The following is a 16,843-nucleotide window of genomic DNA, read 5'->3' as shown; positions in this document are numbered from 1 at the left end:
TAAATTTTGTACCATGTGCATATGTTACCTATTCAAAAGCATTAAAAGAATGTATTTTTTAAAGTAAAGGCAACCATTAGGTTTCCTTCAGGGCCCTCCAGGATAAGCAAGGAGACAGGGCTAAGGGAGATGCCACCATCCAGGACCAGAGCTGGTGGGTTTGGCCAGAGGCAGACCTGGGCCTGCAGTGAGAGGAGGGGGTAAGCTGGGCAAGAAGAGCCTTAGAGTCCTGCACCCTCCACTGTGATCTTAAGGGGCTTAGCTCAGTAGTGCCCTCCAGAGAGCCTTGTTGAAGGGGAGAATGGACAGGGCTGAGCCCTGATTTGTCAAGAGGTGGAAAAGCTTTTCACCTCCCCATTAAGTCAATAATAGTTATCAAATACCTACTATATATTGTGGTGTTATGATTATCACCAAGATCAGTGATCTCTGGCTTCACAGCCTTGTAGGGAGATAGACAATACACAAACAAGCCCCATGCCACGAGACCCATGCAGTGGCTGGGGAGGGTCACAAAGTGTGGGGTTTCAGGTGCACTTCCCAGGGGAAGTGTCTCCTCAGCCTTGGCTGAGATGAGGAGGTGTCAGCCAGGTCAAGTGCGGAGCGAGCGTGTCAAGACAGAGGTGCGTGCCAGGGCTGGAGTGTGCCGAGGAAGCGAGAGCCTGGAAAGAGCCAAAGGGGTAGGCGAACGGTGCTGGGCAAGGCTCTCAGGTCAGGGTAAGTTCAGAATTCACACAGGAGCCACCGGAAGCCACTGGAGGGTTTTACTTAGCAGATGCGTGTTTCTTGGCTTGTTGTCACTGGGGGAAGCGTGAGCAGAGGGAGATCAACCAGTCCACAGGCTGTTACAATAAGCTGGGCGACACATGGGCTTGGCTTAAGCAAGGGGGGCAGAACCGGAGGGGGAAGGAAGTGGGTGGATTTGCGATTTATGTTGGAAATTGAACCAACAGGTCTTGATAGTGGGTTTGTCAGAAGAGAGACAAGGAGGGATCTGATTCCTGGGCTTCAGTGTTGAGCAGAGTAGGGGAATCATGAGACCATTTGCTGCAAAAGAAAGGAGCAGGTTTGGGGTAGGAGCATCAAGAGCTCTGTGTGGGATCTGTGGAGTCTGAGATGGTTTTGGACATACAGAGGCATGAAGCAGGAAACTGGGTAGAGGAATCTGGAGCTCAGAGGAGAGGGCTGGGCTAGAAATATACATTTGTGAGTCATCATCGTATAGATGGTATTTAAAGCCATGAGGCCGGATGAGATCACTTACGGAGAGAGTATAGATAGAAAAGAGAAGGTCCAAGGCTGAGCTGGTTAGAGAACTCGGTGTCCTGAGAATCAGTGAGTGTGGCTCCGGAGCCTGGAGGCAGGTTCAGGATGCTGACAGACAGACAGACTAGGCGGAGAAGTAACCATTAGATTCGGCAAGTTATGAGATCATTGGTGGACTTGGCAAAAGTGGTTTCAGTGGAGTGGTGGAGACAAAGGCAGGCCTGAAGGGGCTGAAAAATACACTCAACGTAGAGACGGCAAGTGCAGCCAGCCCCTTAGGGTTTGCCTGTCTGTACCCTAATGATGTGCCTACGTTAGTTCTCTCCCCTGTGCGCCCTGAGGGCAGAGAGCAGGGCCTGGCGATTTCTATTTAAGTCACAAATGGAGCCCAGCGCATAGTAGGAGCTCAATACATTTATTTAATCGTTGGGTGAGCAAATGAATGGATAATTCACTGTTTGAGTCAAAAGGGCCTTTTCAGGTAGAGAAGGAGCTGTATTCTTTTGAGGCAATTGAGGAAACTGCAAATTCCATTCCAAAGGTTTAAAGGCTCTGAACCCCTTTTCTCCCAGCTGAACCCCAGGAGCAGTGGCACATGGAGCCTGGGCCCTGGCCCTGAGCCCTGAGCCAAGAAGCAGGTTGAGTCCCTGCTGTTCCTTACATACCTGTGACGTTGGGAACTCACTTTCTCTTTCTTAGAAGACATAAGTGTAGAGAGAAGAGGCCCACATGAGCCAGTCCCACAGGAAGCCCCCAAGGTGTTAGTTTCCCTCCTCTTTCCCCCTTTTCTCTCTGGGCTTTTATTCGTATTTAGGAAGCAGAGCATGGCATGTGCCTCCTAGTGTTGCTGTGAGAACGGGCTGGCAGTCCACGAGGGCAGGAGAGATGAGGGGTGGGGATCCAGTGGAGGAGGGAGCGGGCCTCACACATGAACAGGCATCTGTGTAATAAAACCAAGGAGACCCTGAAGTGTCCTTGGGCTTGGGTAGGGCGGACACATCTGTGACAGACAGTCCCTATCTGTCAGTCAGAAAGGAACTAACTCTTTGAAGCAGACAGAGGCCCAGTTCTTGGGAAGTAACAAATAAGAGAAAACTGGGCACTAGAAAGAGGAAATGGGATGGCCCTTGGGGGAGGCCACCCAGAGAGGGGCGCCCGCAAAAGCTTTGTGCATGACCGAGAGAGCTGCCTCGAGAGATGAACCAGGGGCTTCCTCTGACAACCCCCATGCCTGCCATTCCCCTGGCAATGGTAATACCTTCTCCTGAAGCACCTGATGCGACCTGTGGGGAGAGAGGGTGGTGAAGGGCCTGGAGCTGGGGAGCTGTGTCTCCCTGGGAGAAGAGGGGAAACAGGCAGGCAGGCTTGGACAATGCTGCCACCTAGTGGGGAAATCCTATCATCTCTCCTGGTTCCTAACCCCGGGGTCATCCTTGGCTGAGCGCTAGGCTACAGGGCTTGGGGAGAGCGGAGGTGCCTCTGCTCCTGAATTTGGGAACACAAGGCCAGAGGCGGCCTCAGGAAGGAAAATGCACACCCAAGGGAAGTGTGCATTGCCCACATTACTTTGCCCATCTGTGCCTTGGTTCCCTCTTCTGTGTAGTTAGGGCCAGTAGTACCTACTTCATGGGGTTGTGATGGTGAGATGAGTCAATCTATGTGAAGTATTTGGCAAAGTGATAAGTGCTCAATAAATGCTCTTGTGGTTGATCTAAGGGGTAACTGAAGGTTTTTAGCCTTGTCTCCCTTCTACACACAAAAAACCTGTGCCTTCTGTACAAATACAGTATTCTTTAGCTCCACCAAGTCCCTTCTGTTTCTAAATTCTGGAGCTGCCACTGTTCAACCCAAAGTATGGGAGGCTCTGTGGGTCCCAACCTCTCCCCTCTAATTCTGGGGTGATTGGGGGAAGGGTTCTAAGCTCCAGCAGTTTCTCTCTCCCCTCACCCCAGAGTGTGTGATCATAAAGGCTCCAGGCTGTGACATCATAGAGCCCCCACTCCTCACAGAAGTGGTCATGAGTCTGTGGCAGTGGGCGAGGGTGTGGGTGTGGCTGGTTGGGCTGGGGGCCATTGATACAGGTGGGGAGTGGTCCTGGAGCAGTGGGAAGGAGGAAAGCTTGGGGGGAAAGGGTCAGCGCCCCCTAAGGGGCTAGGAGGCCAAGCTTCAGCCTTTCTCTTTGCTCTCCACACTGCTCTCCCATCCACCCCAGCCAGCGTGGGCCTTCTTGTGGAGAATTCCATTGATCTTGGAGAAGTTCCTAGAAAAAAATCGAGCCCCTCCATAGCCACACTAAGGCCGTGAAGGCTGGCGGGGCCCTGGGTCTGCTTCTGTCTCTTGGGGTGGGAGGTAGGGGTCTGCTTGACTCTTGTCAGAGACTTTGCTCTGGGTTCCCAGCACCCAGTCCGGAGAGTGCCAAGACCTCGACCCTGGGAACAGAGTTGCTGGACTTCATAAACAGACGCAAATTCTTTGATTACCCAGACTCAGACGAAGCCAAGATCCTGGCCGTGGCCCAGTTTATCCAAGAGGAACCTGTCTTCTTTGCTAATGCAGGTATGAGTGGCTTGAGAAGGGGCCTCCTCCTGGTCAGAGCCTGGAGAAGAGCTGACCTTGGGGATGAGTGCAGGGTCCCCACCTCCTCTTCCTTGGCCAGCAGGGCCCTCCAATGCCACTATCTTCCGCCGCCTCCTGGTGGGCATCCTGACTGCGGCCTTCTTCTTCTTCCTGTTCCAGTTCTGCACTCACGCGTAAGGCCGCCCTCCCCCGCCCAAGGGACCTTCCAGGGCAGAGGCCTAAGGACCCAGAGGTGGCTTCCTACCTCTGATCTCCATACCCCGTAGGAGCTTCCAGAAAGGGGCCTAAAGAGCCAGACAGCCCTGGATGCCACCCTGAGTGCTCAGACCCACCCTCCTCCCCTGCTGAGGAATAAACGTGTTTGCTTTTCTTCCCGACCGTTCAGTAAGCAGCCAGGGGGTCCTGCCCTGATCTGTGGTCATCCTGGCTTTCTATCCCTAGCCCCCCAGCCCAGCCCCAGCCTCGAAAAACCGGGCTAAGAGGGCCATGGTGGCGTTCACGCAGATCGTCTTTATTAGCGGTCTGTAAAGCACCTCCCAGGGTTCCCCGACCCCAGACTGGAGGAAGCCTTGAGAGGTCTGTAGCACCAGGGACATGCCAGGGCCTGAGGGCAAGATGTGCAGCCTAGGGGGGAAAGAACCGGGCGCCCCCTCGCCTGCCCCGGGGATTGCTCAGCGCTGGGAAGGCTGGAGGATAGCAGCCACCTCCCTCCCCCCACCCCAACAAATTAGTTTGAATTTGGGTGAATAAATAAGATTCCTCAGGCTGGTCTCTCCTGGAGCGAGCAACCAGCCCTGAGCAAGGCCCATGGGGGTTGGTTAGGGTGGCCCCTCCCGCCCAGACGTCGGGGAGCCTAGAAGAGTTGCAGCAGGGGGTGTGGGATGGCCTTGGCAGCCGGGCCTCCCCAACATTCTTTGACTCCTGGTCCCCTCGAGTCTCCATCAGTCTCCCCAAGCCCTCAAGCCTTGCCCCTGGAAGCGGTGCCCCTTCCTGTGCCCTTCGCTCTTCAGGGCCCCAGGGTTTTGATCGGAAAAGGGGGTATGCAGGAAGGGGTTCGCTCCCCTCGGCTCAACGCCAGGCACCGTGGGGAGAAGAGGCCCTCTCCCCCTGCCTTCCACTGCACCTGGTCCCTCCTCTCAGCCCCTGAAGGGGTCTGCGCCCGCCCCTTCGGAGTCCATTTGACAGTCCTGGGGCTGTCAGGCCCCTGGCTCCCCACCCCCTTCCTGCAGCCCAGAGCCCGGTCCCCGCGGGAATAGGGGTGGGGCTTGGGAAGGGGTGGGGAGGGTCCCCTGGCCCCAGCCTCAGTCCTGGGTCTGAGCGGGAGAGGGCGGCGGGGAGCTCCGGGGCCAGAAGAGGCGGCAGGCCCCGCGGCAGATGAGGAAGAACCAGTAGAGCTGGGGCGCGAGCAGCAGCGCGGCGCCCAGGTTCACGTGCGCCGGGATGGCGAGCGGCACGGCGAGCAGCGGCAGCCCCGCGTGCCGCCCGTAGGCCCAGTACAGGTAGGGGAAGAGCAGCACCCGGCAGCAGAGGAAGCTGAGCAGCATCAGGGCGCCGTTCACCTTGTGCAGCAGCGTGTGCTGCTGCTTGTACTGCGGCGGGGGCGCGGCAGAGAGCGGGCCTGGTGAGCGGCGGCGGGGGGCGTGCCTCCGCCCGCCGACCACGCCCTCCGCCCGCCGACCACGCCCTCCGCCGCCGACCACGCCCTCCGCCGCCGACCACGCCCTCCGCCCCTGGTCACGCCCCATCCACCGACCACGCCCTCCCCCGGCCCCGCCCCCTCCGTCCGCCCGCGAGCCTTCCCCCGGCTCTTCCGACGGCGCCCGGCTCAAGGCCCGGCAGCCCGCCTCCCCTCTACCCCACCCTACAGTCGCTCCCCGACCTGGCACTTGGCCTGTCCTTTAAAGATTCCGGGAAGGTCCCCGAGTGTACCTGCCCTTCCCGTGCCCTCCCATCAGGCTCCTACCCTCTCAGGGCCCCTCTCACCTGGATGAGGATCTTGCCAAGGCAGACGAAGGGCGTGCTGACCTCTGCCATGAGCAAGCAGCCGAGAAAGAAGTCTCCCTTGCCCTGACGCCACACCTGAGAGGACAGGAAGGAAACGCCCGGCCTCGCTGGGTCCCTGGGCAGCACCTGCTCTGCTCTCTCCATCACTTTTGGAGATGCTTAATTTTGAAAGTCTGAACATGACCTTACTGTATCCCACAATCTTGTAGGTAGGACTGTATACAGTATGTTCCATATGAGGACACTGAGGCTCAGAAACATGCAACAGCAGCTCTGAAGCACCACGGCTCGGTATGGCCCCGCCAGGCCAGGCTGACCCCAGGCCCTTTTGCTGTCTGGGGCTGGTCTGGCACTCAGTAAACCCTCTGTGGGGACCCTCCACCCTGGGCCTGCCCTGCTGCTGGAACCTGGACCCATGGCCCCCCAGGTTCCTCACAGTGCTGGCGTGAGCAGGACATGGGGGCCCTGGCTCAGTGCCCTGACTCACCACCGACAGCGGGAAGCACACGAGCACCATGACGGCGTGGTGGAGCACCATGAGGAACTCCTTGTGCAGGTAGCCGCGCGCCACAGCCCACATGCTGCCTGGGGCCCGGGCCCCTCCTTCGTCCCCTCCATGCCCCTTGACCTGGTGCTTGTGCCAGTGACAGAGAAACATGGCGTAGATGTCGTAGATGAAGTAGGGCACTGCAAACTGTGTGTAGGCAGAGGAAAGCCAGTGTCTGTGGGCAGAGGGAGTGGGTGGGCAGAGAGAGAGAGAGGTGGTCAGGAGGAAAGGCCGTGGCAGAGCCGCAGCGGTGCCAGGGTTGATGCTGGAGGCATCGTGTGAGCCAGAGCTCAGTGCTCTTCAGGGCCCTGAGGCGGATGTGGACTCAGATTACATGATGAAACCCCAGGTGAGAGGGCAAGAAACTTGCTCGAAGTCATGCAGTCCCATGGCTGGTAGGCAGCAGTCATGAGATTCAAACCCAGACTCTCTCAAAACCCACCCATTTTTCATATTCATTTATTCATTCCTCCCCCCCCCCAATATGGTGGGAGAAAAAGATAAAAAGACAGCACACACCAAAGGGCAGCAGTAGAGTGAGAAAACAAGCTCAGGCAAGGTGTGAAAGACAGTGAGGTTGGGACAAATAGAAGGGTGCGCATGCCGGGGGAGAGCATATTGGCCAACAGTGACTAGTCATTATTACACGCAGGAACTATTCTAATATTCTAAATCTTTTACATGCACAAACTTATTTACTCCCCTACAAAAATCCTTTAAAAAGTAGGTATGGTTATCCCCTCCATTTTACAGATGAGGAAACTGAGAGGCTAGGTAACCTGGCCAAGAAATAAACACGAGAAGCCTGGCTCCGCAGGCCTCACTCTCAGCCCGCTGTCCCCTGGAAGACTCGAGACACGCATGGGAGACAGGCCCCGCTGGGGAGCTGGTGCTGCCTGTGCCACTTGTTCTTCCTGGATGTGGCCCAATCTCTTGTTTTTTCAGGTACAGCCAAGCATTATGGAAAAAACGCTGAGCAAAGGGAGCCAAGAGCAGAGAAAGTTCTCTGTACTTTGAGAGTAAACAAAAACGAAAAGTGCATAATATGCAATATTGCATTTTCCTGCTTGAGTCAGTACATCGAGCCCTTTCTCTTAAATCCTACAGTGCTGTGACAGGTCCGAGGTGGGGGTGGGAGGTCAAAGCTAGGTGGAGGGGCAAAAGTAAAGTCAGCCAAGAAACGACGCAGAAAAAGAGCTGAGACCAAATGTGAGGAGCTGCTGGAGAAGTGATGAGACCTGGAGGTAGACTGGGGGGTGGGGGGGAGGTGGGGGGGCGGGGTTAAGCTGGAAACAGAACGCAAGCCCTGGGGGGAGCAAGCCCTGGGGGGAGGCTGGCCTGAAAGGGAACAGGAAGCCCATGCTGGCAATGGTGGTTTCAGGAAAAGAGGAGCTGAGACCCAGGCTGGAGTGTGTGACCAGGAGGGAGACAGAAGGAGCAGCTTAGCGACAGAGGGCAGTAAAGTGGAAAGGGGTCCAGTAGCCTGAGGGAAGTTAGAGCAGGGAATGGCCAGGAGAGCCCACTGTAGCAGACATGGTAGGGGTGGGCCCACTGTCTTTTAGGGGGACCAAGACCACCCACCAGTCCCTGGGCAGCAATGTGAAGGTTTAAACCCAGACCCACCCTCTGAGCAATTAGTTGCTCAGAAGTAGGAACAGCCGTTGCCCCTAGATTAACCCTGATCCTCATCTACCTGAGGATTAAAAAGGGAGGGGAAAGAACAGAGCTGGGGGGAAGGAGAGGTAAGAGCCGGAAGGTGACCTCTGTACAGAGGCGAGAGGAGGAAATGTGTGGGGATCCAGGCTCATTTGGACCCAGGGATGGAGAAGAGGGGAGAGGGCAAGAGGAAGCCAAGTCACAGGGGTGGAGTCTGAAGAAAGAGTTAAGTACCCACTAGATGTGAGCAGAGCTGCTCTAGGCATTTAACATACACAACTCAACTCCCCCCAGCTGCCTTTCCTGGGAGGGATGTACTTCAACCCACAGATGAAGGAACTCCTCTGCAGGGAAAGAGGGGGCACCTCTAGGTCAGGCTCATCCAGACAATGTCCCTGGCACTCGACAGCCACCACAGAAAGGTAGCAGGGCCAGAGTGAAGCCTGGGGCATCGTTTGCATCCTTAGAGGCAACTCTGGTGCAGCCCATGGGTCACTTAGAACTGGCCCGTCAGCACCACGGACAGGGCCCCTCTCCTTCCGCCTCCTGCCCCACCTCTCAGGCCCCGGCTTTTTTGGCAAGCACCAGGCACTGCAGCAGCGGCCAGTGCCAAATTTTGACCTCTACACACACACACACACACACCACTAGTGGCCTTGTTTGTGTCATCTCTCTCCTTTCCCTCTTGCACGGAGCTGGGGCTGGATCCCTGGATTCTGGGAGGAGGTGAGGGGTGAGCCCAGCATGAGGAACAAGGCACCCCAGTTAGCTGCTGGTTGGAAATGGGGTCTGAAGGGTGTAGGGTGGGAGGAGGTAGGGGAGAAATCAGCATTCAGAACCTATGATACAGGAGGCTGGGAAGCCCCGGAGCTGCTTTGAGGATCCTGTTTGATCCCCACTCCTCCTGCTGGCTCTGACCTTTAAGGACAGGACACGGATAAATTTATCCCTGGGTGTTGAGTTGCAGCTATTACAGTTAACTTGCTCAGGCCCAGGTGAAGGGCTTGGGGACCCCTAGAGGAGTCCCCTAGAAGATCTCAGGGGTCACACCTACACACAAGCTGCTGGAGCCTGGGCAAAGGGGGTCTCATGGCACTTACTGGTCATCAATGATGTGCTTGCAGGAGGTGGAGACGATGTAGCCAGCTGTGGAGGCCATGACGGCTTGGACAGAGGACACTAGCCTAGGGAGGAAGAGGGAGCAGTGGTAGAGGAAATAGACATAACCCTTGGTTTCTCCTCTTTACTGTCCAGTTACCATGCTTTGTACTTGGTTACTTCTCAGGTCAACCCCTGCCCATCTTTTCCCAAGGCTGCCTTACCCAGGGCTCACGCCCACCACCTCAGGCTCCTGCACTTGCCCAGCTGCCACTCATCAGTCCACCCCATTCCTGGCTGCCAGCTTCCTTCCCTCAGTTGTGGACACTGAGTTGTCTCCCTCCCAGGACACCAGGGAGGTCATCCTGAGGTGAGGCAATGCTGAGAATGTGTGGCTGATAACAGCGCCCCTCCTGGGGAGGGCCAGGGTGGGGACAGCAGAGGATGGCAAGGGGAAGCCCTGGACCTGTTCTTGCACCACTCAGCTGCCCAGTCATCATACCGGTCGCCAACTAGTCCCTCCGTGACTCCAGATTCCCCTTGGCCACTTCCCCACTGTGTCCTTAACTGCTGCCATTCTCCACTCCCCAACCCTGGCCCTCATTCCACAGTTGTATGGAGTTCTACCTTTCACTCCTCTGTCCCTTGTCCCCCCAAACACATGCTCTGAATAATGCACAGCGCTCTGCCCCTTGCCTCCTTCCCTAATATCTTGTAGGAATGTTTTAGTCACATGCTGATCCTGTTTTGGAGGGTGGGAGGGTGAATGGGGAAAGGAAAGAAAAGCAGTTGAATGTGAGTAGACCAGATGGCTGGGTTTGGACGAGGTCTCCTGGGACAGAGTAAGGCAGTGAGGAGGGAAGGAAGCTTGGAGGTAAAGCCCACTGACCCCCTGAGGAGCCCCCAGATCCCCCCGGGCCAAGGGTCCGAGGAAGGCCTGGGTCCCATTCATCCCCATAAAGCCTGAGGGGGAGAGGGACCGAGGGGAAGGGGTGCGGTTTACCTGGCTGAGACAATGACTGCATCGGCCTCCTCCCAGCGCAGCTGGGGCAGCCGCTGGAGCGTGTTCTTGGAGAGGAGGAAGAGTCCGGGGAACACCACCCCCCCAGCCACCATTGGGGTCAGCATGGTGGCTCAGGCCTCGGGAGGGAGAAGAGCAGCCAGGGAGGGACGGGGAGACTGAGATGCAGGGAGTTAGAGGTGGAGAAAAGATGCAAAACCAGAGGAGAGAGAGAAAGAGACAGGGGCACAAAGCGGACAGGGCAGGAAGGGCTGGGGCAGGGGAGCCAGACCCGAGGCGGGGAAAGGAGTTAGATTAGATGGGGAAAGGGGGGAGACCAGGGAGAGGGAGCATCCGGGAAAGGGAGCCGGAGAAAGCCAGCCAGAAGGAGGGAGAGAGATGAGGAGGGGAGGACTTGGTGAGAGGACAGGGAGGGAGAGGGTGCAGGAGGAGGAGGAAGATGCGGGTGGGGGAGGGGAGGGAGAGACAAGGCAGGTGGGGGGCTACGTGGAGAGGCTGGGAGGGCCGGAGGAGGCGGGGTGCGGGGTGGGGGTGGGACTGTGGGGGCAGCCCTGAAAGGCCGGCAGAGAGGGCAGGAGGGAAGAGAGGCCGAGGAGCGGCCGGGCAAGTGGTCAGCGGTCAGCACTGCTCTCCCGCCTCTGGCTGCCGCCACAGTCCCCGCCGCCCCGCACTGACGCCGCATGGGGCATTATAGAGAGTTCATGCCCAGCCCCCTGCCCCCTCAGTGGGAGGGGGAGGGGGAAGGGGAAGTCACCAGCTTGGGTAGGGCGGGGGAGGGGTGGGGAAATGATGGCACCGACCAGACACCAAGAAACCGGACCTGCAGTGGCGTCTCCCCATGCAGCTCTGAGCCACAGCAGCGGCTGCGACAGAGATGGGGGGAGCAAAGAAGGAGGGAGGGGGAGGCCCTTAAAGAGACCGCAGCTGCGGCACGGGGGCTGCTGCGGACTAGGGCCAGGGGAGGGGAGGCTCTCCTCTTGCCGGGGAAGGTGGCCCAGGGCTCCTGGGCCAGCTGGGAGGGGGCTCTCAGCCCCCAGATGGGCCTGATCCTGTTTCCCACCAGCATTTTGCAAATGCCTGCCAACACCTGTCCCTCAGTGGCCTGTTGGGGGGCCCAGCTTAGGGGGCCCACTCCAGCAGGGGATAGAGGATTCCCTGGAGGAGGGAGTGGTGCATCTTGGGGTCTCTGAAGGATTATTTTAAGGAATGGATAGGAATAAAAACACTTCAACATAGTGTCCTTCAGACTCAGAAGCATCCACAGCCTTCACCCGGGTGGCAGGGAGGGAAACTCCAGGTGTACCTATATGCTGTGCCTCTAGGTCCTGGCTCCACTCCAAACTGCCCTGTGACTTCGTCTAACTGTTGTAACATCACTGAGGTAACGGTACCTGTCCCCTATTTACAGGACAAAAATGATCCCTAGGTCTTCAGTGACCTCCCCAACAACACACACATAATAAGAGGCAGGAACCCTTTCATACTAGGTGTGAGAGTGGCTGTGGAGTGTGAAGAGGGTGGAGAAATGCTACCTCTCAGAAAACCTACCTGGAGCCCTAGGATGCTCCCACCCCTGTCCTTCAGCTTCCTGGCCTCTCCTGGCCTCCCCTGAGCACTGGTCACTCTTTTTCTCCAGGTTTATTATGCTTCTTTCTCTGCGACTTCACAGAACAGCCAAGTTTCCGATTGGAAAGGACCAGGGATTGGCTGGTTCAAGCCCCTCATTCAACCGTATGGAAACAGAGGCCCAGTGACTTGGCCAAGGTCACGCTGCAGGTCAGAAGCTCAGCCAGAACCAGACTGGTTTCTGCCTTCGTGCTGCCTTCCCACCCTGCACCCAGCAGTCCTGTGGACTTCTGCATGACGTGGGACCTGCTACCCAAACCTTTGCTTTCCCGGCCTGCCCTATAATATACACCTCAGTAAGCAGCCCTACAATTTGCTTTTGCCTGTTTCAAGCCTTTTCCATCTCCCGCCCCCTAAATCAAAGAGCCGGGATTTTCTATTGCACGCTGCCCTCTAGTGGCGTGCTGAGGAACAGACCCTAGGAGGCCTCTGGCCTCGGCGGGAGTTCGCGACAATTTTAGAAACAATAGTGGACCTAGCTTCCTGACCTCAGGGCTTCACTTAAGGGGACCCAACTTCCTGAACGTGTCCTATGTGCTCAGCACGGGGCAAGGTGATTTCCCTACGTTCTCATTTCATCTTCCCGGATGGTAGTATCCTTGTTTTACGGACGGGGGACGATGCTCTAACCACTGAGCAAACCGGCCAGGGCTGTGAGTATTCTTATTAAATCCGTTTACAAATGAGGACTGCACCGGTCAGAGATGCTAAATGACACTCAAAATATTCCACAGCCAGTGTCTCTCGTGTGCTGAGTCGCCCCGCCCCGCCCCCTGCGCGGCCGCGCTCACCGCCAACCCTTCCTGAGAGAGGGTCAGCGCCACCAGCCCTGGCCCCCGGAAGGGCGCCCTCGCCCTGTCCTCTTACTTGGACGCCACCAGAACAGCTTCCAGTCTCTCCATCTGCAGGTTGGAGTGGTTCTCTAGGCCCCAGCAGAGGAGGGTAAAGAGCAACGGGAAGAAGACGCAGCCCACTGCGAAGAGCAGAGCCATGCCTGTCTGGGTGGAGAAGGCGAGAGGAGACGCCATGAGCACGCCCGGGCGTCGAGCCCTCAGGCTCGGACCCCACACCTCGGCAGCGCAAACGGCCCGTGGGATCCATCCCTCTGTCACCCTCAAAAGCCACCGGGGGTTCGTAAGCACTTTAAACATCCCTCGTTCAAAAGCAACCGGACATCCTATTTTTTTGGTAGCAACCCAGTTCCAACAATTTCATTTTTTCCTGTAACCCTGAAGGTGGTCTCTGCCTCCTAGTCCATCTCACACCTTAAAATCCCTCCTGTTGCCCCTGCAGCCCGCTCGAGGTGTGGTCCTCCCCACCCCCCGGCCGCCTGTCCTCCGCCCGCCCAGCGCGTCCTGGCGCCTCCGCCTCCGCCTGCGCCCGGCCTCACCTCCGAGGGGCAAGGTGGAGGCTAGAGAGGGAGGCTGCCTCGTCAGCACTCAGAACTCGGAAAAAAAAAAAAAGAGGGAGTATCCAAATGATAAAGATATTTGAAATTTAAAAGTAATATTTCTTTAAAAGAAACACTCCCAAGGCATTATCCCATTAAAAAAAATGAACCCTGCAAACATATATATTTACGTATATGTTATTTTTGTCTGGAAAAGCCTCCCCTCCCGACCACTCCAGGGAGGGGAGAAGTGCGAGAGTCCCAAAAGGGATATAAAGAGTCGGGGCCTGCCATCCTACACCCCTGAAGCGTCTCTGAGGGGACCTCCTCAGGATTCAGGGAAAGTGTCAAAACTGCAAAGGCACGAGGGCGAGGCAGCGCGGCCGAGGCCGTTGGAGAGGGCGGGAGCGTCCCTCTCCCATTGGTGGACCAGTGGAGGGTTTGGAATATGCCGTCCTCCCATTGGCCCACCTCTTGATACTTGTGCCCTATCATGTGCTTCCTGGAGGAGGGGCCTGCTCTGGTCGGGGGTGAGGGGTGGGGTCTTCTCTTGCAGAATTGGCCAATTAGGATTTGTTGATGACTTGATGGACAGCTGGGTTTCAGGGGCAGAGCGGAAAAAGGAGATAAGAAGTGGAAGGAGGGCAAAGTAAACAGCGAGAGGAGCTACGTGGAGCCAGAGGCGACGGTGCCTAGGACAGACTGCCGGGTGCCGGGGGGGGGGGGGGGGGGGGGGGGGCGCGCGCGGAGTAAAAGGTGAAGGGGTTCGCCAAGGAACGCATGTGCTTAGCCCATGCGCACAGACAAGTGTGGCGAGGGCCAGGGCGGGGGCCCGCTGGAGGGCGGTGGGCAAAGGGGCGTGGGAACAGGGCACGTCTGTAACAGTGTCAACAGTTAAAAAAAAAAGCCTAAGTAGTTGCTGCTTTAAAAGGCAGTCTAGGGCGCCTGGCGGGGTAGCTCAGTGGGTTAGAGAGCGTCCCGGTTCCGATTCGCCAAGGTGTCGGGTGCGGCCCGGAGTGAAGGACGGGATAGGGTAACGGCTTAGGCTGCGGTTTCTGGGCGGGGCCCCCGGGCTCCAGGTCCAGACTCCGCGGATAACAAAAGAAACGTTCTGCGCGGCTCCATCTGGCTGAAGTTCAAAACAGGCAAAGCATCTTCCGTGAAGAATCAGAAGGGCGTTTAAGTGGGGGGAAGGTACTGACTGAGAGGAGATTCCGGGGAGCCTTCTGAGCCCACGCTAAAGGGATGTCCTTACATTGATCACTGGTATATACGTATGTAAGTGTTCCCTAGAAATTCTCTTATAATTGGTGCACTTTGTTTAAATTAAGCTAGAATTTTAAAAATGGTAACAAATGCAGGTTCTTCTGTCCCTGGAATGATGGTGGGCCAATCTCTGACCTCAGTTCTTCCTCTGTGAAGTTGGGGAAATAATACCAGCTCAGTAGCTGCTACTTATGTAGCATTTACTACGGGCCAGACACTGTTCTGAGCGCCTAAAAACATTCAGTCATTCCCCCAAAACAACTTTGTGGGTAAGGATTATTATTGCACCCATTTCACAGGTGAGAAAACAGAGGCATGGAGAGGTTTGGTACCTTGTCCACAGTTAAACAGGGAGTGAATGAGGTAGGGTTTTTTCCCATTATTTTTTTTTTTCCATTCCACAACACATAGAGAACGTATTGGTCACTATACTGTTAAGCAGATATAGAAAACTCATAAATTCATTTTCCTATAGGGTCTGAAAGGTTACATACAAAGAGGCAAAACATCACTGAATACAGTTTAGATATGTCAGTCACATTTTCAGAGCTGATCTCTGTCCATCATCCTTGCTTCCTTAGTTTCATTTCCCCCGCTCTGGACAGTCTTCTGAAAATTCAGTTCAAGGTTAAAATACGATGTGGCCCCTGGTTGCCTAACAAGCATCCATTCTCAACAGCTTTCTTATTTTGTTGGAGACTAAAAGGTGCCTACTTTTTTAAAAAAAACCTGTATTTCCCAGCTTCCCTTGCAGTTGGAAGTCTGGCCAATATGTAAGCAGAAGTCATTCTGTGGGATTATGAGGAAAGCTTTTTGGAAGGGAGTCAATGTTGTCAGGAAGAACTATAGATGGCGCTCAAATATGTGGAAAGATACTGAACTGAGGTTTGAAACCTGCCGGCTCATGGCGAGGATTAAATAGAAATAGTGTGCATAAACTATTTGCACGGGCTTCTGGGCCTGTTAGCTGCTCTTATTGTGAGCACCCGCAGTATACAAGGTACTGAAATACTAATAAGCTTTACATATATCCTCTCACTTAAGATCATTACAATCTTACAGATAATCTCCCCATTTTATAGATGGAAAAACCGAGGCTCGGGAAAGTGAGATGACTTGCCCCAGGTCACAGAGTAAGTGGCAGAGCTGAGACTCAGATGAGGGTCAACATGACTGCTGCCTTCTAAGTTGGGAGAAGAGAGGAGAGAAGAGAGGGAGTAGCAGAGGAAGGGATGTGGAGGGGCGGGCAGAGTGGGAGACGCTTTCCCTTCTGGTGCGAAGGGACAGCCATTCTCCTCTGTACCTGGGGCTTACCCTGGAATATGGAATAGGGAAGGGAAGAATCCTGGGCCATGAGCTGGTAAAGGCCAGGCCCCAGCTGCATTGGGATCTGGACTCTCCTACGTTTCCTTCCTTCGTTATTAATTTCTTCAAACAGTCCAGGGCTATGCGGTCTTGTCTGAGAGGTAAAGGATCAGGGGAGAAAAAGAAAAATAGTTGTTTAGAGCAATGGCTTTTAACTTTTTTAACAGTAACCCCCAAAAGATACATTTTATTTCCTGACTCAGCACATGCACACACATGCCGAATTGAACCTAGACTTTCTCACGATCCTTATGTGCAGTGAACTGTGGCATTTTCTATATCAGTTTAATCCCCCATTAAGCCAACTTCACAAACCATTGTGAGTACCAACTCAAGTGGGAAAAACCTTGGTTTCTCAACTTTTTTTTATTAATGCTCTCCTAAGGAGCCTTTTTTAGACATTTTGTTTCCTAATCGCCACTCCTCGTGAAATTTTGATAACAGATATATTGTCTATCTGTGCATTATATGTAAAAAAGATTTTTTGCCCCCCAAGAACCAATTTTTGCCCCCTTAGGGGCGATATTACCCTTGTTGAGAATGCATTAGAGACATTATACCAACTCATTTTCTGAGCCTTTACACACCATCCCAACATCCAATGAGACTGTATTAATTCCATTCTACAGATGCATAAACCAAGGTCAAGAGGTTACATTAATTACAGAGGACTGAAATGGCTGGTAAATGAATTGGGAATCCAGAGACCTACTGAGATCCTAACTCAGCTGTTTAATTATCTTTAAGAAGCTTTGCTTCCTCACATGAAAAATGGTGCGGCTGGTCCAAAGAAGTGTTCTCTGTGTGTTGTGTTTTTTCCCCATTTGACCTAATGATAACAAACACTTATACAGCATTTACTAATGTCAGTCACAAGTCGACACCCTTTACGTGTATTAACTAATGTAATCCTCACAGTAACCTAATAGGGAGATGTCATTATTACTTTCCCTTTACAGATAAGGGAATTGAGGCACAGAGAAGTTGTGTGACTTGGCCAAAGTCACACAGGGAGTAAGTGGCAGAG

At 54.9% G+C, this 16,843-nt stretch overlaps 2 protein-coding genes across 3 annotated transcripts; one reads left to right on the top strand and one right to left on the bottom strand.

Annotated features, from left to right (window-relative positions):
• The first annotated feature begins 3,283 nt into the window (after positions 1-3,283).
• On the top strand, positions 3,284-4,020 carry FIMP1 (fertilization-influencing membrane protein 1). Its single transcript, XM_087815224.1, has 3 exons — positions 3,284-3,347; positions 3,664-3,828; positions 3,926-4,020. The coding sequence occupies exons 1-3, from the start codon at positions 3,284-3,286 to the stop codon at positions 4,018-4,020; spliced, it is 324 nt and encodes a 107-aa protein (XP_087671350.1).
• Positions 4,021-5,144: 1,124 nt separating this feature from the next.
• Positions 5,145-13,256, bottom strand: TLCD3B (TLC domain containing 3B). Of its 2 annotated transcripts, XM_016218554.2 has the most exons (6): positions 13,186-13,256; positions 12,663-12,793; positions 9,151-9,234; positions 6,335-6,569; positions 5,827-5,922; positions 5,145-5,432 (listed from the first exon to the last, which is right to left on the bottom strand). In XM_016218554.2, the coding sequence occupies exons 2-6, from the start codon at positions 12,785-12,787 to the stop codon at positions 5,145-5,147; spliced, it is 828 nt and encodes a 275-aa protein (XP_016074040.2). In that variant the 5' UTR covers positions 12,788-12,793; positions 13,186-13,256. The 2 variants fall into 2 exon arrangements, with proteins under 2 accessions (XP_016074040.2, XP_087671285.1); XM_087815159.1 differs by lacking the exons at positions 12,663-12,793; positions 13,186-13,256 and adding an exon at positions 10,152-10,276.
• Between the last annotated feature and the right edge of the window lie 3,587 nt (positions 13,257-16,843).

This window comes from Miniopterus natalensis, chromosome 3 (genome assembly GCF_054644295.1).
Source record: "Miniopterus natalensis isolate mMinNat1 chromosome 3, mMinNat1.hap1, whole genome shotgun sequence".
NCBI classification, from domain to species: domain Eukaryota; kingdom Metazoa; phylum Chordata; class Mammalia; order Chiroptera; family Miniopteridae; genus Miniopterus; species Miniopterus natalensis.
The sequence above is the reverse complement of the archived record's forward strand: the minus strand, read 5'-3'. Positions and strand labels throughout refer to the sequence as shown.